At 46.8% G+C, this 17,500-nt stretch overlaps 2 protein-coding genes across 2 annotated transcripts in view; one reads left to right on the top strand and one right to left on the bottom strand.

The window, feature by feature from the left end:
- Nucleotides 1-13,397, top strand: part of gipc3 (GIPC PDZ domain containing family, member 3) — a gene marked incomplete at both ends in the record, with an annotated part of 13,616 nt that extends 219 nt beyond the window's left edge. The window contains 6 exons of the mRNA XM_080860223.1: nucleotides 1-222; nucleotides 8,095-8,280; nucleotides 8,565-8,745; nucleotides 12,034-12,143; nucleotides 12,428-12,509; nucleotides 13,246-13,397. The exon at nucleotides 1-222 is cut by the window's left edge and continues 219 nt beyond it. Of these exons, the coding sequence (XP_080716349.1) occupies nucleotides 1-222; nucleotides 8,095-8,280; nucleotides 8,565-8,745; nucleotides 12,034-12,143; nucleotides 12,428-12,509; nucleotides 13,246-13,397 (933 nt within the window). The remainder of the gene's footprint in view (nucleotides 223-8,094; nucleotides 8,281-8,564; nucleotides 8,746-12,033; nucleotides 12,144-12,427; nucleotides 12,510-13,245) is intronic.
- Nucleotides 13,398-16,270: 2,873 nt separating this feature from the next.
- tbxa2r (thromboxane A2 receptor) overlaps nucleotides 16,271-17,500 on the bottom strand; it is a gene marked incomplete at both ends in the record, with an annotated part of 8,039 nt that continues 6,809 nt past the window's right edge. Inside the window, 1 exon segment of the mRNA XM_080860222.1 lies at nucleotides 16,271-16,346. Coding sequence (XP_080716348.1) covers nucleotides 16,271-16,346 — 76 coding nt within the window.

The following is a 17,500-nucleotide window of genomic DNA, read 5'->3' as shown; positions in this document are numbered from 1 at the left end:
GCCTCAGGCCCTCAGGAGCCCCTCGGGGCCGTTCCATCCGCACCCCCCCTCCCCTCCGCCTCCCCGCCGCTCCCCGCCGGACCCCCACCCTGCACACGACCACGCCTGGTCTTCCACACACAGCTGGCCCACGGCAGCCCGACAGGACGCATCCACGGCTTCACCAATGTCAAGGAGCTATATGCCAAGATTGCAGAGGCCTTCAGCATCTCCCCGGCGGAGGTAGGAACCCACGCTCATCATCTTCTGGTTCTTAGTGTGGAGTAAGGGATGAGTTCTTAGTGTGGAGTAAGGGATGAGTTCTTAGTGTGGAGTAAAGGATGAATTTATAGTGTGGAGTAAAGGATGAATTTATAGTGTGGAGGAAGGGATGAGTTCTTAGTATGGAGTAAAGGATGAATTTATAGTGTGGAGTAAAGGATGAGTTTATAGTGTGGAGTAAAGGATGAGTTTATAGTGTGGAGTAAAGGATGAGTTTATAGTGTTGAGTAAAGGATGAATTAATAGTGTGGAGTAAAGGATGAGTTTATAGTGTGGAGTAAAGGATGAGTTTATAGTGTGGAGTAAAGGATGAGTTTATAGTGTGGAGTAAGGGATCTGGATGGCGGAAACTGCATGAAACAGTAAGCAGCCTCTGTGTGTGTGTGTGTGTGTGTGTGTGTGTGTGTGTCTTTGTTGTCTGTGGCGCTTAGGTTCCGGGGGTAATCTGCTGGCCCAAGATTATTCTAGAAACAGCCCTCTCACACACACACACACACCCTTTGGGATGCTAAAGCTGTTGATCAGTGACCAAGTGGAAAGCATATGATGGCTTCAAACGCTGTCAGGGGATCTGTGCTAAAACAGTGTGGCTATTTCTTAGTGCCATTCGTCTCTCAGAGAGCAGAACAGAGATCAGGGGAGAGAGCAGGAGAGGCGAGAACAGGGCCAGAATTGGCTAGCTGAGGCACAGCACAGCACCTTGAAAGCAGGGTGTCCTTCACTGAGAGCTCCCTTATCTGTGCAATGCGGTTGTTACCTTCACACGTTAAGGTCATCACTGTTACATCTCTGTGTTATCTTTCTTAAACTACACCATACTACTAAATCATTACAGACCCGTCATAAATATACATTTCTCTAGGCAATGACTAAGAAACAAGATGGCACAAAGCCATAACCTATTTCAGGCATACAGTCCTTAATCTTTACATTCTTAATACTTTTACTTGGAAATGTTGTAGGTTTGGATATGTGTGATCTTTTCATCTTAAAAAGTGTCACTGTGGCTCATAGATGAAGTTGGTTTCAGATGAGGAACTGAATCTGTTTCAACCCTACGATGGTTCATAGAAGAAGTTTGTTTTAGATGTGGAACTGAATCTGTTCAACCCCACGATGGCTCATAGATGGAGTTTGTTTCAGATGAGGAACCATTTTCTCCTTGGGTTTTCAGAAGGTCTATGGTTAAAATTATGCACTTTCTCTTCTGTGGTAAAAACAGTGTGCTCTGTCCGTGTGTGCAGACTCCTCTCAGAAAATACATTGCTAATGGCCTAGTAGCACATGTGCTGATACGTATTGTAGTTATATATTGTGAACTCCCACGAGACTCAGGAGACAGGAGAGAGGGTTTTCTGGTTAACCATGTGGTTATTTTATTAACTTTAAACTCATAAACCAAGATTGGCAAAACGATAACTGAAACAAGTCTTCTCTCTCCAGGCTGGAGGGTGGACGGGCCCTTATGGCTACAGCTGTCCTCTCACCTCCTCAGTCGTCCTGTGTGCAGGGAAAGACAAGGTTTAGTAGACACAGCAAACCTAGTCACAGAAAACCACAGCGCGTGGCTCCCTCCTCACTTCTCTCTCGTGCCCACTTTACCCTGGCCCTTCTTATCTAGTTGCTACTCAGTAGCAGCCTTGATTGATTGGTTACACCTGGGCCTTTGAATTTGTGCAGCCGGCTTCCCTCAGCTCCTGGGTAGCTCCCCTGGGTCCTAAAGGCAGCCAAGTACCGCCCTGGAGTAGTATATGCCATTGACAACCTTTCCTAGGGGCCTGTGTCGCCGCCTAGCTCTAGTGGGACCCCAAGGGTGGTTTGGGGTACCACATACCCTCCCCCTCAACTCGAGGCCATTCCCATGGAAAATGGACCACAGACATTCTGATCTTCTGGACAGTGCGTCCGCATTCCCATGGCGCTTACCCGCCCGGTGCTCCACCTTGAATTTGTAGCTTTGCAGCTCCAAGAACCAGCGGGTTATCCGAGAATTCCTGTCCTTACTCCGAGACATCCATTTCAGGGGGGCATGATCTGTAACCAGAGTAAACTCTCTCCCAATCAAGTAATACTTCAGCTTGTCCACAGCCCATTTTATAGCTAGACATTCTTTTTCCACTGTTGCATAGTTTTTCTCATGTTTTAACAGCTTGCGGCTGATGTACGTAATCGGCTGTTCCACTCCATCTTTCATTTGAGACAGGACAGCCCCCAGTCCCACCTCTGAGGCGTCTGTCTGTACAACAAAGGGTAAGGAGAAATCTACCGTTGCCAGGACCGGTTCCTTGCAGAGAGCATCCCTTAGCCTCCTGAAGGCCTCCTCCGCCTCTGGGGTCCACTGTAAGCGGGTCTTACTCTCCTTTTTGGTCAACTCGAACAGGGGGCCTGCTAGAGAAGCAAAGTTTGGCACAAATTGGCGGTAATATCCAACAAGACCCAAGAATGTCCGTACCTGACGCTTTGTGCCCGGCCGTGGCCATGTTGTGATAGCCTCCACCTTGGACGATTGTGGCCGCACGCATCCTCTTCCAACTGTGTACCCCAGGTAGTCGGCCTCCTCTAGGGCAAGCCGGCACTTTGCTGATTTAGCTGTCAAGCCTGCGTCTCGCAGTGCCCCCAGGACCGCTTTTAACTGTTTTAGGTGACCCACCCAATCCGTGCTATGAACTACAATGTCATCTAAATACGCGGCAGCATACTTCCTGTGAGGTCTAAGGATCTTATCCATTAGCCTTTGAAAGGTGGCAGGGGCCCCGTGTACGCCAAACGGTAAGACGTTGTAGTGGAATAGGCCATCTGGTGTTACAAAGGCGGTTTTCTCTTTGGCTCGCTCTGTGAGTGGCACCTGCCAGTAACCCCGAGTGAGGTCCAGGGTGCTGATGAACCTGGCTGGTCCCAACCTTTCTAACAGCTCATCTACTCTGGGCATCGGATAGGCATCAAATGCAGAGACCTCGTTAAGCTTACGGAAGTCATTGCAGAACCTCAGAGTGCCATCTGGCTTGGGCACAATGACAATTGGGCTGCTCCAAGAGCTGTGTGATTCTTCAATAATACCCATTTCCAGCATTGCTTTTACCTCCTCTCGGATGGCTTCCCTCCTGGCCTCAGGAATTCTGTAGGGTCTAAGTCGTACTTTTGTCCCTGGGTTAGTGATTATGTCATGGGCCACTACTGCCGTCCTTCCTGGCTTATCAGAAAACACATCGCGGTTTTGGCTCAGCAACTCTTTCAGATCCTGGACCTGATGTGGGGCTAAGTGCTCCCCTACTGGGACTTGGGGAAGCTCGGGAGTAGGCTGGTGCGTTAGGAAGGCTTGTGCCTCAACCTGGTTGGGCTCATGCCACCTTTTTAGCAAGTTGACATGGTATATCTGATTACCCTGTCTCCTCCCCGGCTGTCGCACCTTATAATTTACAGGCCCGACCTTTTCTACCACCTCATATGGTCCATGCCACTTGGCAAGGAACTTACACTCTTGAGTGGGTACAAGAACTAACACTTTGTCCCCTGGACTGAACTCCCTTGGTTGAGCGCCCCTGTTATACAACCTGGCTTGTTCCTCCTGAGCTTTTTTCATGTGTTCCCTTACCATGGGCCATAGTTGTCTCATTCGTTGGTGCATCTTCTCCACCTGCTCGATCACTGTGGTATGGCGGGTCGGTTGTTTCTCCCAGGCCTCTTTCGCCAAGTCCAGCAGGCCCCGGGGTCTCCTGCCATACAGCAGCTCGAACGGCGAACAACCTGTTGATGCTTGCGGCACCTCACGGATGGAGAACAGAAGGTAAGGTAACAGTTGGTCCCAGTCTTTCCCGTCAGTGACTATCATCTTTCTTAACATTTGTTTCAAAGTCTTATTGAACCTCTCAACGAGGCCGTCGGTCTGGGGGTGATACACTGAGGTGCGGACCTGCTTCACTTTCAGGAGACAACAGAAGGCTCTCATCACCTTTGACATGAAGCAGGACCCTTGATCGGTTAGGATCTCTTCCGGTATACCCACCCTACTACATAGGAGGAAAAGTTCCTTTGCAACCGTCTTGCCCGTTGCTGCCCTCAAGGGGATGGCCTCTGGGTACCTTGTGGCATAATCAAGAATTACCAAGATGTACCGGTGTCCTCTACTCGACTTTGGGAGAGGTCCTACAATATCTAACCCAATGCGCCTGAAGGGGACGTCAATGATTGGCAAGGGGATTAGTGGGCTGCGGTAGGTCACTTTAGGACTATGAAGCTGACACTCAGCACAATGGCGGCAGTAATCCTCGACTGCCCTCTTTACCCCTGGCCAGTAGAACCGGGAGGTTACTCGTTCATAAGTCTTTTCGGCACCAAGGTGGGCACCAAGGACATGGGAGTGGGCCAAGTAAAGCACTTTAGAGACGTATGATTTCGGCACTAACAGTTGACTAATTATCTCTCCTCTTCTCTTAATTTTCCTATACAGCAGCCCATTTTTCACAGAGAAACAGGGAAAATTAAGTTGACTCACCCTGCCCTGTTCTTCCCCGTCGAAGACCGCCGACCTCCATGCTTGGGCCAAGTTCGGGTCCTCATGTTGCCTTGGGCTGAATTCTGTGGCGCCTGCTGGGGCCTCACTGTGGATCTGCAGAAACTCTGAAAAGCGCTCGCCCATATCCCCGTCTCCGCTCCCTGAGGGCTCCCCTTGCACCTGTGGACGCAGTTCTGCTGCTGGCCTTCCTCGGACAGGGCTTCGGTGTCCCTGTTCTTCTCCCCCTGGGCTGGATGGAGACTCACCATTTGAGGGGGCCGCCCAGGCGTGAGGTGTCTTTGGTGCTTCCCTTGGTTTGGCTGTTTTCTTTGGTCCCTCTCTCCAGGTAAGTTGAGGAGTATTCCAATACCTCACGAAGAGGACACAATCTCGGCCTATCAGTACTGGCACCGGCAAGCCTGGAACCACACCAACTCTTGTGGTTACTGTTCCGCGGGGAGATTGGATTTTGACCTCGCTCGTGGGGTAGCTCTTGGTGTCCCCATGTATACACGCTACTGATACCGGTTTGCCACGGGCCTCCTTTACCAGCTCTGGACGGACTAGGGAGATGACACTACCTGAATCCAATAGGGCTTCTGTATCTTGTCCCATGACCCTCACTGGAAAGCGGGGGGCCGATTCAAGGGTCTTCGCCCAACATGCGACAGGGTCTCCACACATGAGGGACTGCAGGGCACTTCCCGCTGTTGGCATGGACTCATCCTTCTCCGGGCAGTCCCTGGCGAAATGGCCCTCTTTGCCACACCCAAAGCACCGTCGATCTCCGGGCCACAAGGGATTTCTCGTTGGGGAACGCGCCCACTTGCTGCTCACGGAATCTTTTGTGCCTTTCCTATAACTATTTCCAGATGGTCGCACAGTGGGAGTTCTCTGGCCTCCCAGGGCTGCTTCGGGCATCGAACTTCGGGGGCTTGACCAGTTCCTGGGTTATTCTGTGGTTTTCCAGCAACGCGATTAAACGTTCCACGTCAACGGCGCCTTGCTGGGCTACGTACTTTTTCGCCTCACTGGGGAGTGCTCTAAGGCCTCGGTCCAACACCACTCGATCAACAGCTGACGGCCCTTCTCCCTCTGTGAGCCATACTCTCACCATTCGCTGTAGGTTTTTCACCTGTGGGCGAGCGGGTGCAGTGGGGTCGTAGCTCCACTGGTGAACCCTATGGGCTTTGCTTGGCAGATTGAAGCCAAACTGCGCTAGGATGGCGGCTTTGAGTTGGGTGTAGTTAGCCGCCTCGGTCGTGGACAGATCCCTACAAGCTTGCTGGGCCTCCCCAGTCAGGAAGGGTGCCAATGTGTTGGCCCACTCTTCCCTCGGCCATCTCTCTCTGGTGGCCACTCGTTCAAACAGCTCCAGGTACGATTCCACATCGTCTTGGGCGGTGAGTTTTGTTAGAACTGTGTGCGCCGATCTGGTTGTCGTCTGTCTGCAGAGCTCTGTGACGGCTTTCTGTAGCGTTTGTTGGCTTTGCAGGATGGTGGAAAACAGCTCTCTTAATGCCTGATCCATTGCGTACTTCCTCCACGTCAGCAGGGTAACTTCGGTTTCTCTCTTACGTCAGCTGGGTCGTCTTCGGTTTCTCTCTTACGTCAGCTGGGTCGCACTGCCCGCATTCTCCACCAAATGTGAACTCCCACGAGACTCAGGAGACAGGAGAGAGGGTTTTCTGGTTAACCATGTGGTTATTTTATTAACTTTAAACTCATAAACCAAGATTGGCAAAACGATAACTGAAACAAGTCTTCTCTCTCCAGGCTGGAGGGTGGACGGGCCCTTATGGCTACAGCTGTCCTCTCACCTCCTCAGTCGTCCTGTGTGCAGGGAAAGACAAGGTTTAGTAGACACAGCAAACCTAGTCACAGAAAACCACAGCGCGTGGCTCCCTCCTCACTTCTCTCTCGTGCCCACTTTACCCTGGCCCTTCTTATCTAGTTGCTACTCAGTAGCAGCCTTGATTGATTGGTTACACCTGGGCCTTTGAATTTGTGCAGCCGGCTTCCCTCAGCTCCTGGGTAGCTCCCCTGGGTCCTAAAGGCAGCCAAGTACCGCCCTGGAGTAGTATATGCCATTGACAACCTTTCCTAGGGGCCTGTGTCGCCGCCTAGCTCTAGTGGGACCCCAAGGGTGGTTTGGGGTACCACAATATATATATAGATATATAAATATTAGTGCTGTCAAACGATACAAATATTTAATTGTGATTAATCGCATTTATGTCGTAGTTAACTCAAAATGAATCGCGATTAATCGCAATTTTTTATCTATTCTATTTTTTTTCCCATCATTTTGTTTTTTATTTTAATGCTCTTATCAACATTAAAAAGTGGATTGGCTTGCTTTATGCAAAATTTGTATTTTATTGAAAAACAACATTGCCAAACAGGGCGGTACAAAATCAAATTATGAAGTGCAAATTTCAGGTAAACAAGGACTCAGCCTAAAGTGCAGTTAAACCATGGCTTAATATTTTCTTTTTTTCAAGTTTGCTGGGAACATAGCAGTCTTATTTCAGAAACAATGAACCGTAACAGTTAGGTTACCAATAAAAGGTAAGCCTTCTACTTCTTTGCTTTCAGCCAGCTGCCTGTTGACATTTTCAGACAACAGTTGTAACGTGCAGGCTCAATGCACGCAACATAAAGGGGAGGCCACGCTGGTTTTAGAAGAATAAACTATTTATTAAAAGGATAAGGTTACTTCAAAGTATAAGAAATGCAAAAGTGTGGTGCAATTCAGTATTGTGAAGAGTAAACCAAAGTGTAGTGCAAAGTCAGTTTAGGGGGTTAACAAACGAAAAGACAGAGATCCAACAATGACCACAAAGAACCAAACACGAACCCAAATTCCTACGACCTATGACCTACAACCAACGATCAACCAAAGAGCCACGAGCCACGAGCCAAGAGCCAAAATGCCAAAATGCCAAAATGCCAGGAGGACCAGAGCAGCCTTGACTGCCGACTGGTCATGGCTTATGTAGCCCAGCTAATCAGGAAACCACCTGTCCATTCAAAGCTTTTATCATCCATTTCGCTGTATCACGCTCACTAATTCACTCAAACCGTATCGTTAGCCGACTGCACAGTTTGCAAACGTTAATAAAAAAATAAATATATTTTTTTTAATGTTTGTCCATGATCTGTGACTTAAAAATAAATCCTATTCTATTCTACTCTGCTCTATTCTGCTTTTTTCTATTCTATTATACATTGCTCTATTCTATCCTATCCATTGTACTTTGGTTTGCTCTCTTCTATTTCACTCTGCCCTACTCTAATCTATTCTTTTCTGCTCTTTCTCTGGTGTTCCTCTCCTCCAGATCCTTTTCTGCACGCTGAACTCCCATAAGGTGGACATGCTGAAGCTGCTGGGGGGTCAGATTGGCCTGGAGGACTTCATCTTCGCCCACGTCAGGGGGGAGACCAAGGAGGTGGAGGTCACGAAGACAGAGGACGCCCTGGGCCTCACCATCACAGACAATGGGGCAGGATACGCCTTCATCAAGGTGGGCAGACATCACTGGGATCAACATTCACAGCTATATACTGTACACACTATACTTCTCTCATATCTGATCCAAAGACATTACAGTCCATAGCTTTCAAAACACTGGTGTTCAGCCTCAGGTATATCCCTGCTACAAGGCAAAGCTTTCTGTGCCAAAAATACATTAATACATAAATAAATGATGTGAATATTGGGCTGCGCACATTTCCTACATGCACTTGATAACCCATTAAACTAGAAGTGTACAACTGCACATGTGCATGTATGTGTGTGTTTGTACAGAGGATAAAGGAAGGAAGTACCATCGACCGTCTGGAGACGGTGTGTGTGGGGGACCACATTGAGGCGATCAACGACCAGAGCATAGTGGGCTGCAGGCACTATGAGGTGGCCAAGATGCTGAAGGAACAGCCTAGGGGGGCGCCCTTTACTCTCAGGCTGGTGAGCCCAAAGAGGGCCTTCGGTAAGGCACACACACAAACACACACACACACACGCACAGGCACACGCACATGCACACGCACACGCACACACACACACACAAACACACACACACACACGCACAGGCACACGCACACACACACGCACATGCACACGCACATGCACACGCACACACACGCACACGCACACACACGCACACGCACATGCACATGCACATGCACATGCACATGCACATGCACATGCACATGCACATGCACATGCACATGCACATGCACATGCACATGCACATGCACATGCACATGCACATGCACATGCACACACACTTGCACACACACACACACACACACACACATACTCTCAGGCTGGTGAGCCCAAAGAAGGCCTTCGGTAAGACACACACACACACACACACACACACACATAAACATGTTAAGAAAAGCGTGTGGGTGCACACAAACACACACCCATATTTGCTCTCTCACCTCACTGACTGATTGCATTAGATATGCCCAGTAGTTCAGTAGATATGCTTGGTAGGCCCTTTTAAATAGGCCTTCAGTCACTGGACACCATTCACTGCCTGCTCTTGTCTAATAACAAACTGCATAAAACCTTTAATAAATAATATCAGCCTAGTGATTCACCCCGCACATTATAAATGACACGAATCTTTATGATCAGATTATCTACTCATAGGAACAACATGAACCGGACCTGGGGTCATTGGTTTATGATGATAAATGTTTGCAGCAACAGCGCCACTTTGTGGCGAAATGTCAGAAAAGCAATAAGCGGACACGGGCTGTATTCTAACAGCATTACCATGTTCCCACAATGCCTCAGAATCAGATAAAACCAGCTAATCCTAGACAGCAACATGATTTATATGGTCCTGTTCCCCACACACACTCATGCTTGGTTTATATGAAATGCAGCCGTTCGGGGAAGTCAGGCCTGACCAGCCTCTTTCCACTGAACCTGCTGAGTTCCGCCAATTAGGGATATCCTGATGCTTACCGACAGGTTGCTCACACCAGGGGGAGGAGAGGACAGGAAGTCTAATGATCTCCACGCACCCCCATGTGAGGGGGAGGCAGATTTAGTCAGGGCTAATGATGAGCAGTGACTCTCTCTCTGTCTCTCTCTCTCTCACACACACACACACACACACACACACACACACAGATACTAACAGTCACACATACACACACACTCACAGATACACACACACACACACACACACACAGCCACACACACACAGATACAAACAGTCACACATACACACTCACTCACAGATACACACCCTCCTGTGCTGTATAGTGAAGGGTTGTGTTCTGAGGCTTAATGATTGGAGGAGACTTTCTTTTCCTTTCTCTCACACACACAGAGACATATACACACGCACACAGACATACACACACACACAGACATATACACAAACACAGAGAGAGAGAGAGAGAGAGAGAGAGAGAGAGAGAGACTCAGGTGTCAGGTCCAGACAGGATACTGCTGTGCCCGTCTGACATCCTGCTGCTAATGTGGCCCACCCTAGTTGTTTGGTAAAAACATGTCATCTTTAATAGACAAATTAATCCGCTCTCTCGCAGGCTAAAAATAGGCCAGCCCAAACACAGGGAGCAGTTTGGGCCTGACAAGGGCTTCATCATAGCCTTAAATCAGGCAAGGTACCTTTAACTGCATCAGACACCATAGTAACCTTTAACTGCATCAGACACCATAGTAACCCTTCACTGCATCAGACACCATAGCAACCTTTAACTGCATCAGACACCATAGTAACCATTCACTGCATCAGACACCATAGCAACCTTTAACTGCATCAGACACCATAGTAACCTTTAACTGCATCAGACACCATAGTAACCCTTCACTGCATCAGACACCATAGTAACCTTTAACTTCATCAGACACCATAGCAACCTTTAACTCAATAGGTTCCTTTAACTGCATCAGACACCCGAGGTTTTTAGGACATTGCAGAACCAATAGGAGAGCACTTGTCCTTTAAATGATGCATGAAGCGGCACCTGTTAGAGAGACAAGAAGCCGTTCAGTCAGTTAGCCAGTAATTCTCTCCTCTCCTCTCTTAATAACCCAGCTACCACTCCCCGGTCTGCGGTGCCGACTCCATCTGTAAATAACATCCGGAGCCAGGCTGCCCTTAGTTTGGGCTTGTTGACTCATTAGCCAGCGCCATCAGAACCAGACTCAAGCCATTCAGATAAAACCATCCAATTCCATTCCTTTATGGGACCATTCTGTGATGGTTGGGCGACTAAGCAAATACTCAATTAATCCCCTCTCTCTCTGCCCCCCCCCCCCCCTCTCTTTCTCTCTCTCTCTCTCTCTACTGACTGCAAATTACTGTGGTAAATAATTGAAGGGCCTTTGATTATCATTATAGCATTAGCTAATGAGATATTTGCAATGGAAATTATGGATTATGCAAAATGTGTATCTGCGTTTGTGTGTATGTGTGTGTGTGTGTGTATGTGTGTGTGTGTGTGTAGATGTGTGTGTATATGTGTGTGTGTGTGTCTGTCTGTGTATTTGCATTTGTATGTGTTTGTGTATGTGTATGTGTATGTGTATGCGTATGTGTGTGTGTATGTGTATGTGTATGTGTGTGTATGTGTATGTGTGTGTGAATGTGTATGTATGTGTGTGTGTGTGTGTGTGTGTGTGTGTGTGTGTGTGTGTGTGTGTGGGTGTGTGGGTGTATAAATGTGTGTGTATGTGTATATGTGTGTGTGCGTGTGTGTGTGTGTGTTCATGAAAGGTTAGCTCATAGACATATGGAGGAGAATGGCTTCTTTCATAACTTGACTGACATTCAGTGGCGCGGTATTTGCCACCTGAGCCTTGCCCCCCCCCCCCCCCCCCATTTCCTGCGCTCCCCCATGTCATGCTGCTTGGGATGGGCACATTAATGAGGGGTGGCATCTCAGACGCCTCAGGCAGAGAAGGGCATCAAAGGGGCATCAGGGGGCATTAGGAGGGCATCAGGGGGGCATCAAGAAGGCATCAGGGTGTGAACATCACTTGGGTACATCAGTGCTCAGAAAAGCAAACGACAGCAAGATAAACATGAAAGCAAATGTGGTGCTATTAACACAGATCAGGATCTGTCACACATCTGTCCCCTGAGTGAACTCTGGTGCTGTAGCCCTGGGCTGTTTTAATCGTATTTGCCTTTAACAATGCAGTGCATTACAGTGATAGCCTATTGGTTCAACTCGTCAGTGATGTCAGCCAGGCATTCATGATCGTGCCTGTTTGCATCCCACAGATATGATCGGGCAAAGGACCCGGGCACCCAAGTCCGGCGAGGGGAAGATGGTGAGCGGGCGAGAGACCCTACGTCTGCGGTCGAAGGGTGGAGCCACTGTACAGGAAGTTGTGAGTTGACTGGACAGGAAGGAGAGAGCTGACTGGATAGCTGGCTGCTGAGAAGCCACAGGAAATTACCCACAATGGTACACAACCCATAACTGTAATCACTGTGACCAATTTTTAATGTTCTGCTTTTTCCTTTTTGAACTTTACTCTCTCACTATCTATCTTTCTGTCTCTCTCTTCCTCTGTCTTCTCCCTCTCTCTCCCTCCTCTCTCCCCCCTCTCTCCCTCTTTCTCCCCCTTTCTCTCTTTCTCTCCTCCTCCCTCTCTCCCTCGCTCCCTCCCAGCCTAATGAGTTTGAGGAGAGAGCTACCAAGAAGGTGGATGATCTTCTGGAGAGCTATATGGGCATTCGGGACCTGGAACTGGGTAAGCAGTTCTTCAGATGTGGACGGTCTTTGCCCCCTTCCTGTACAAGCTGAAATTTGATTGGTACATAGCTACCAATTACGCATTAAAAAAGGCCTGCTACAGCCGCTTCCTTCTACACACGCACAAACACACACACACACATATAGTACATACAAATGCACAGACAGTGGCATCCTTCTACACACACACACATACAAACAAACACACAGACAGTCAGTGGCGTCCTTCTCATCTTACAAGAGATGCTTTTGCAGCTGGTAATTCAGAGCATCCAGACTTCATTTCAGATAAAAAAAGATGCCACTTCACCATATATAATAATGGCTTTCAAAGATGCCACTCCACCTTACAGTATATAATAATGGCTTTCAAAGATGCCATTTCACCATACATAATAATGGCTTTCAAAGATGCCATTTCACCATATATAATAATGGCATTCCCAACATTTCACCATGTATAATAATGGCTTTCAAAGATGTAATTTCACTATGTATAATAATGGCTTTCAAAGATGCCATTTCACCATATAAAATAATGGCATTCCCCACATATAATAATGATAGTCCCCACATTTCACTATGTATAATAATGTATAGATTAGTGATTTTACCTCCTAAATGTGAAAATAAGTGGTATTACCTCCTTAATGTGTAGGTTAGTAATATTACCTCCTAAATGTGTAGATAAGGTGTTTATTGTAAGGGATAAGGGATTTTTGTTTCTTCTGCAGCCACGACCATTGTAGAGGCGGGAAAAGACAAGAAGAACCCGGACGACTTTGCAGAGGCTCTTGACTTGGTCCTGGGAGACTTCGCCTTTCCAGACGTGTTCCTGTTCGACGTGTGGGGCGCTCTTGGAGACGTTAAGAACGGAAGAATGTAGAAGCTGGGGAAACTAGGAAACAACCACACTTTTTCATCAGCACACTCCAGAAAGCAGATGACTCTGGGACTGGATCTGGCCAATATACTGTATGAGCCATACATATTCGCGGATATGAGCTGTATATGAGCCGTATATGAGCCGCATGTGGGTATATGAGCCGGATCAGTGCCAGATCCTTTCCAGAGTCAGCTGCTGCCTGGGCCATCATGACCCCATATTAACATTGAACCCAGCATGACCCCCACATTAACACTTAACCCAGTATGACCTCACATTAACACTTAACCCAGTATGACCTCACATTAACACTTAACCCAGTATAACCTCACATTAATGCTGAACCCAGGCTGAATAAACACATAAACCTCAGTCACTCTGACTGCACAGCACAAAATCTCCTCTTTCCTTCCTTATCCTCCAAGACGGTGTGGAGTACAGAAGCACAGCAGCAGATGTGTGCTGATTGGCTGACTGGGCTCCTAGGGGAGACAGAGGAATGTGATGCGTGTGGAGACGTTTGCTGTGGTATGGAACACACACATACTACATTTTATCTTTAAATTTGCTGTAGAGTGGAACACACACATACTAAAACTACAGCTTTAAAGGCACCCAGTGCAACTTTATGTAAACATTCAATGAAAAATAAACATTCAATTTCTAGTCTTTTTTACACATAGTAAGTTTCAATAACTCCATACCATTACATATCGACATTCTAGGAGCAAAGATGAGACGTCGTTGTGTGGTGAGAACTGATAGAAAATCGTAAACAACAACAATCGCCGGTGGGGAGAAGCCATTTTTCCATTGACTGGAAGCCTGCTTTATTTATTGTAGGTTACAAAAAATAAAGAAAATGGCGGCGATTGTTGTTGTTATCGATTTTCTATCAGTTCTCACCACACAACGACGTCTCATCTTTGCTGCTTGAATGTCGGTATGTAATGGTATGGAGTTATTGAAACTTACTACGTGTAAAAAAGACTAGAAATTGAATGTTTATTTTTAAGCCTCGAAAGTTGCACTGGGTGCCTTTAACTTCCATGTGGTGTGGCCAGCAGCTACAGCGGGTATGTGTGTGTGCCAGTGTGCTGCAGCCGGAGGACTGGTGTTTGTTCCTGCTGCCATGTTTTGTGTCACACACACACACACACACACACACACACACAACCACACACAAATTTCAATAATCAGAAACAACAGAGCTTCATATCAAAGATCCATCTCATAACCAGGACTTGCCAAGCACGCTGATGACAAATACCACTCAAGTAAACACACACCCCAGAGTCCCTCTACAGCCAGACCTACAGGAGACCACTGCACACTGCCCAGGGGGTGCGTGAGCATACCACGCATTCCTTCCTGTGAGGTCACTTCCTGTGCGCAGTGGGAAACAAAAACCTCCTCATTTCTCAGCCGCTGGTCTATATGTTCTTTGGAGAATAGGCCTTACTCCCCACCACGCTGCATCCAGAGTTAAGGTAGATAGGATTGAGTTTTGCTCCCTTTCTCTCCACACCTTTACTCCTCCCCTGAACAGATGATGGTCTTCACTTCAGCCAGTAATGTTTGAGGTGTTAAGAGACAGTTTATAAGCAATTCAGTCAGTAATGTTTGATGTGTTTACAGACAGTTTACAAACACTTCAGTCAGTAATGTTTGATGTGTTTAGAGACAGTTTATAAGCAATTCAGTCAGTTATGTTTAATTTCTTTTACAGACGGTACATAACCACTTCATGGACACTTATTCGGTGTGTTTATTTAATCTAGTTTATTTGTTTGTTTTCTCCCCCAGATGTCATAGATACACACAGAAGTTAATGATGTACATATTTCTCTCTCTCTCTCTCACACACACACACACACACACACACACAAACAGTAGTAAAATATGTAAATATGTCCATTTCAATTCATATGAGAAAATCATTGAGTGGATAAGGGGGAAACTACGAGCATGCTTCATAAATGCAGCGCGACCGTAGCTTAAGTGTTTCATAAATGCAGCGCGACCGTAGCCTAAGTGTTTCATAAATGCAGCGCAACAGTAGCTTAAGTGTTTTATTAATGATATTGTGTTTGTTTCTGAATGAAGACCTGACGGAATTAGGCATTCCTTCATGTTCCTCATTACCACTTAGTAATAAATGTACCAAATGCACCAAACTTCACTGTGTTCTCATCAATGCAGTTTTACTCACAACAATAACAACATCAACAATAACATCAACGTCAACACACTCTCGCCCTGTTAAGAAGAAATGCTTGAAGCGGGGGGCTTGATGAGAGACTGCTTGTAGTGGTGGGCTTGAATAGAGACTGCTTGTAGTGGTGGGCTTGAATAGAGACTGCTTGTAGTGGTGGGCTTGAATAGAGACTGCTTGTAGCGGTGGGCTTCATGAGAGACTGCTGGACAGCTTTTCCGTTCACTGCTCTGATCGGGGGGTGAGAGGGTGGGGATATGGTGGTGGTGGTGGTGGTGTAGTGGGAGGGAGGCATTCCATCTGCTCACGGACATCCGGACATGTAACATCACATTATAACCTCAGCACTCCTTCAACACACACACACACACACACACACACACACACACACACACACAACCACACGCACGCACACACACGCACGCACGCACACACCACGCACGCACGCACGCACGCACGCACGCACGCACGCACGCACGCACGCACGCACACACACACACACACACAGACAAACAATCACAGCCCCATAAAGCTCAGTGGTGGAGGACTGTTGTGCTTTCCTTCCTCTACTGAATGAAAATGCTTGCATAATTAGAACTATTTGGGTGCCTCTTGTATAAGGTGTGCTGTAGCTCAGTGTATACTGAACTCTGTGTTCTCATGCAACTTGAGAGAAGGTGGAAGACTGCATGCACACATGCACGAGTCCTGGAGGCCAGGAAGAGCTGGCCATGCTGGAGATCACAATCATCACAGTCACAGACATCACAATCATCATCACAGTCACAGACATCACAATCATCACAGTCACAGACATCACAATCATCACAGTCACAGACATCACAATCATCACAGTCACAGACATCACAATCATCACAGTCACAGACATCACAATCATCATCACAGTCACAGACATCACAATCATCACAGTCACAGACATCACAATCATCATCACAGTCACAGACATCACAATCATCACAGTCACAGACATCACAATCATCATCACAGTCACAGACATCACAATCATCACAGTCACAGACATCACAATCATCATCACAGTCACAGACATCACAATCGTCACAGTCACAGTAATCACAAGTCAAGTCAAACTTTATTTGTATAGCACATTTCATATTTACATAGACTCAATGCGCTTATAAGGTAAAAGAAACACAATAAAAAATAGTTGAAAACATTTAAAACCCAATAAAGTAAATAAAAATGCAAAAGATCAGTAAAAAAGAAAAAAACAATCATGAATTATATGCCAAAGCGAAAAAAAAGTTTTAAGACCCTTCTTAAAAGATAATACAGATTGAGGTGACCTTAGTTCTATCGGTAGCCTATTCCAGAGGATTGGAGCACAATAACTAAAAGCGCCATGACCGTTTTTTTGTGTGAATTCTGGGGTCATTAAGAAGATATTTATTGGAGGACCTTAAGTGACGGATTGGGTTATGAAGAGATATTAGATCAGAAATATAGGGAGGGGCTAGATTATTTAATGATTTATGGACAAGAAGGAGTATTTTGAATTCAATTCTTTGTTTAACTGGGAGCAGTGAAGAGATTTGAGAATAGGGGTGATGTGGTTATATTTGGGAGTTCTAATGAGTATTCTAGCAAACATCACAGTCATCACAGTCATCACAGTCACAGACATCACAATCATCACAGTCATCACAGTCACAGACATCACAATCATCACAGTCATCACAGTCACAGTCATCACAATCATCACAGTCACAGACATCACAATCATCACAGTCACAGTAATCACAGTCACAGACATCACATCACAATCATCACAGTAAGTTTATCTTTAGTTCATATTCATTAGATTCAGGTCCGGTTTCCATGGTCGTCTGAGAGGCGAGATCAGAGTTCC

Source organism: Sprattus sprattus (genome assembly GCF_963457725.1).
Source record: "Sprattus sprattus genome assembly, chromosome: 2".
Taxonomy (NCBI): Eukaryota; Metazoa; Chordata; class Actinopteri; order Clupeiformes; family Clupeidae; genus Sprattus; species Sprattus sprattus.
Note: the sequence above shows the minus strand (reverse complement) of the source record. Positions and strands in the feature narration are given on the sequence as shown.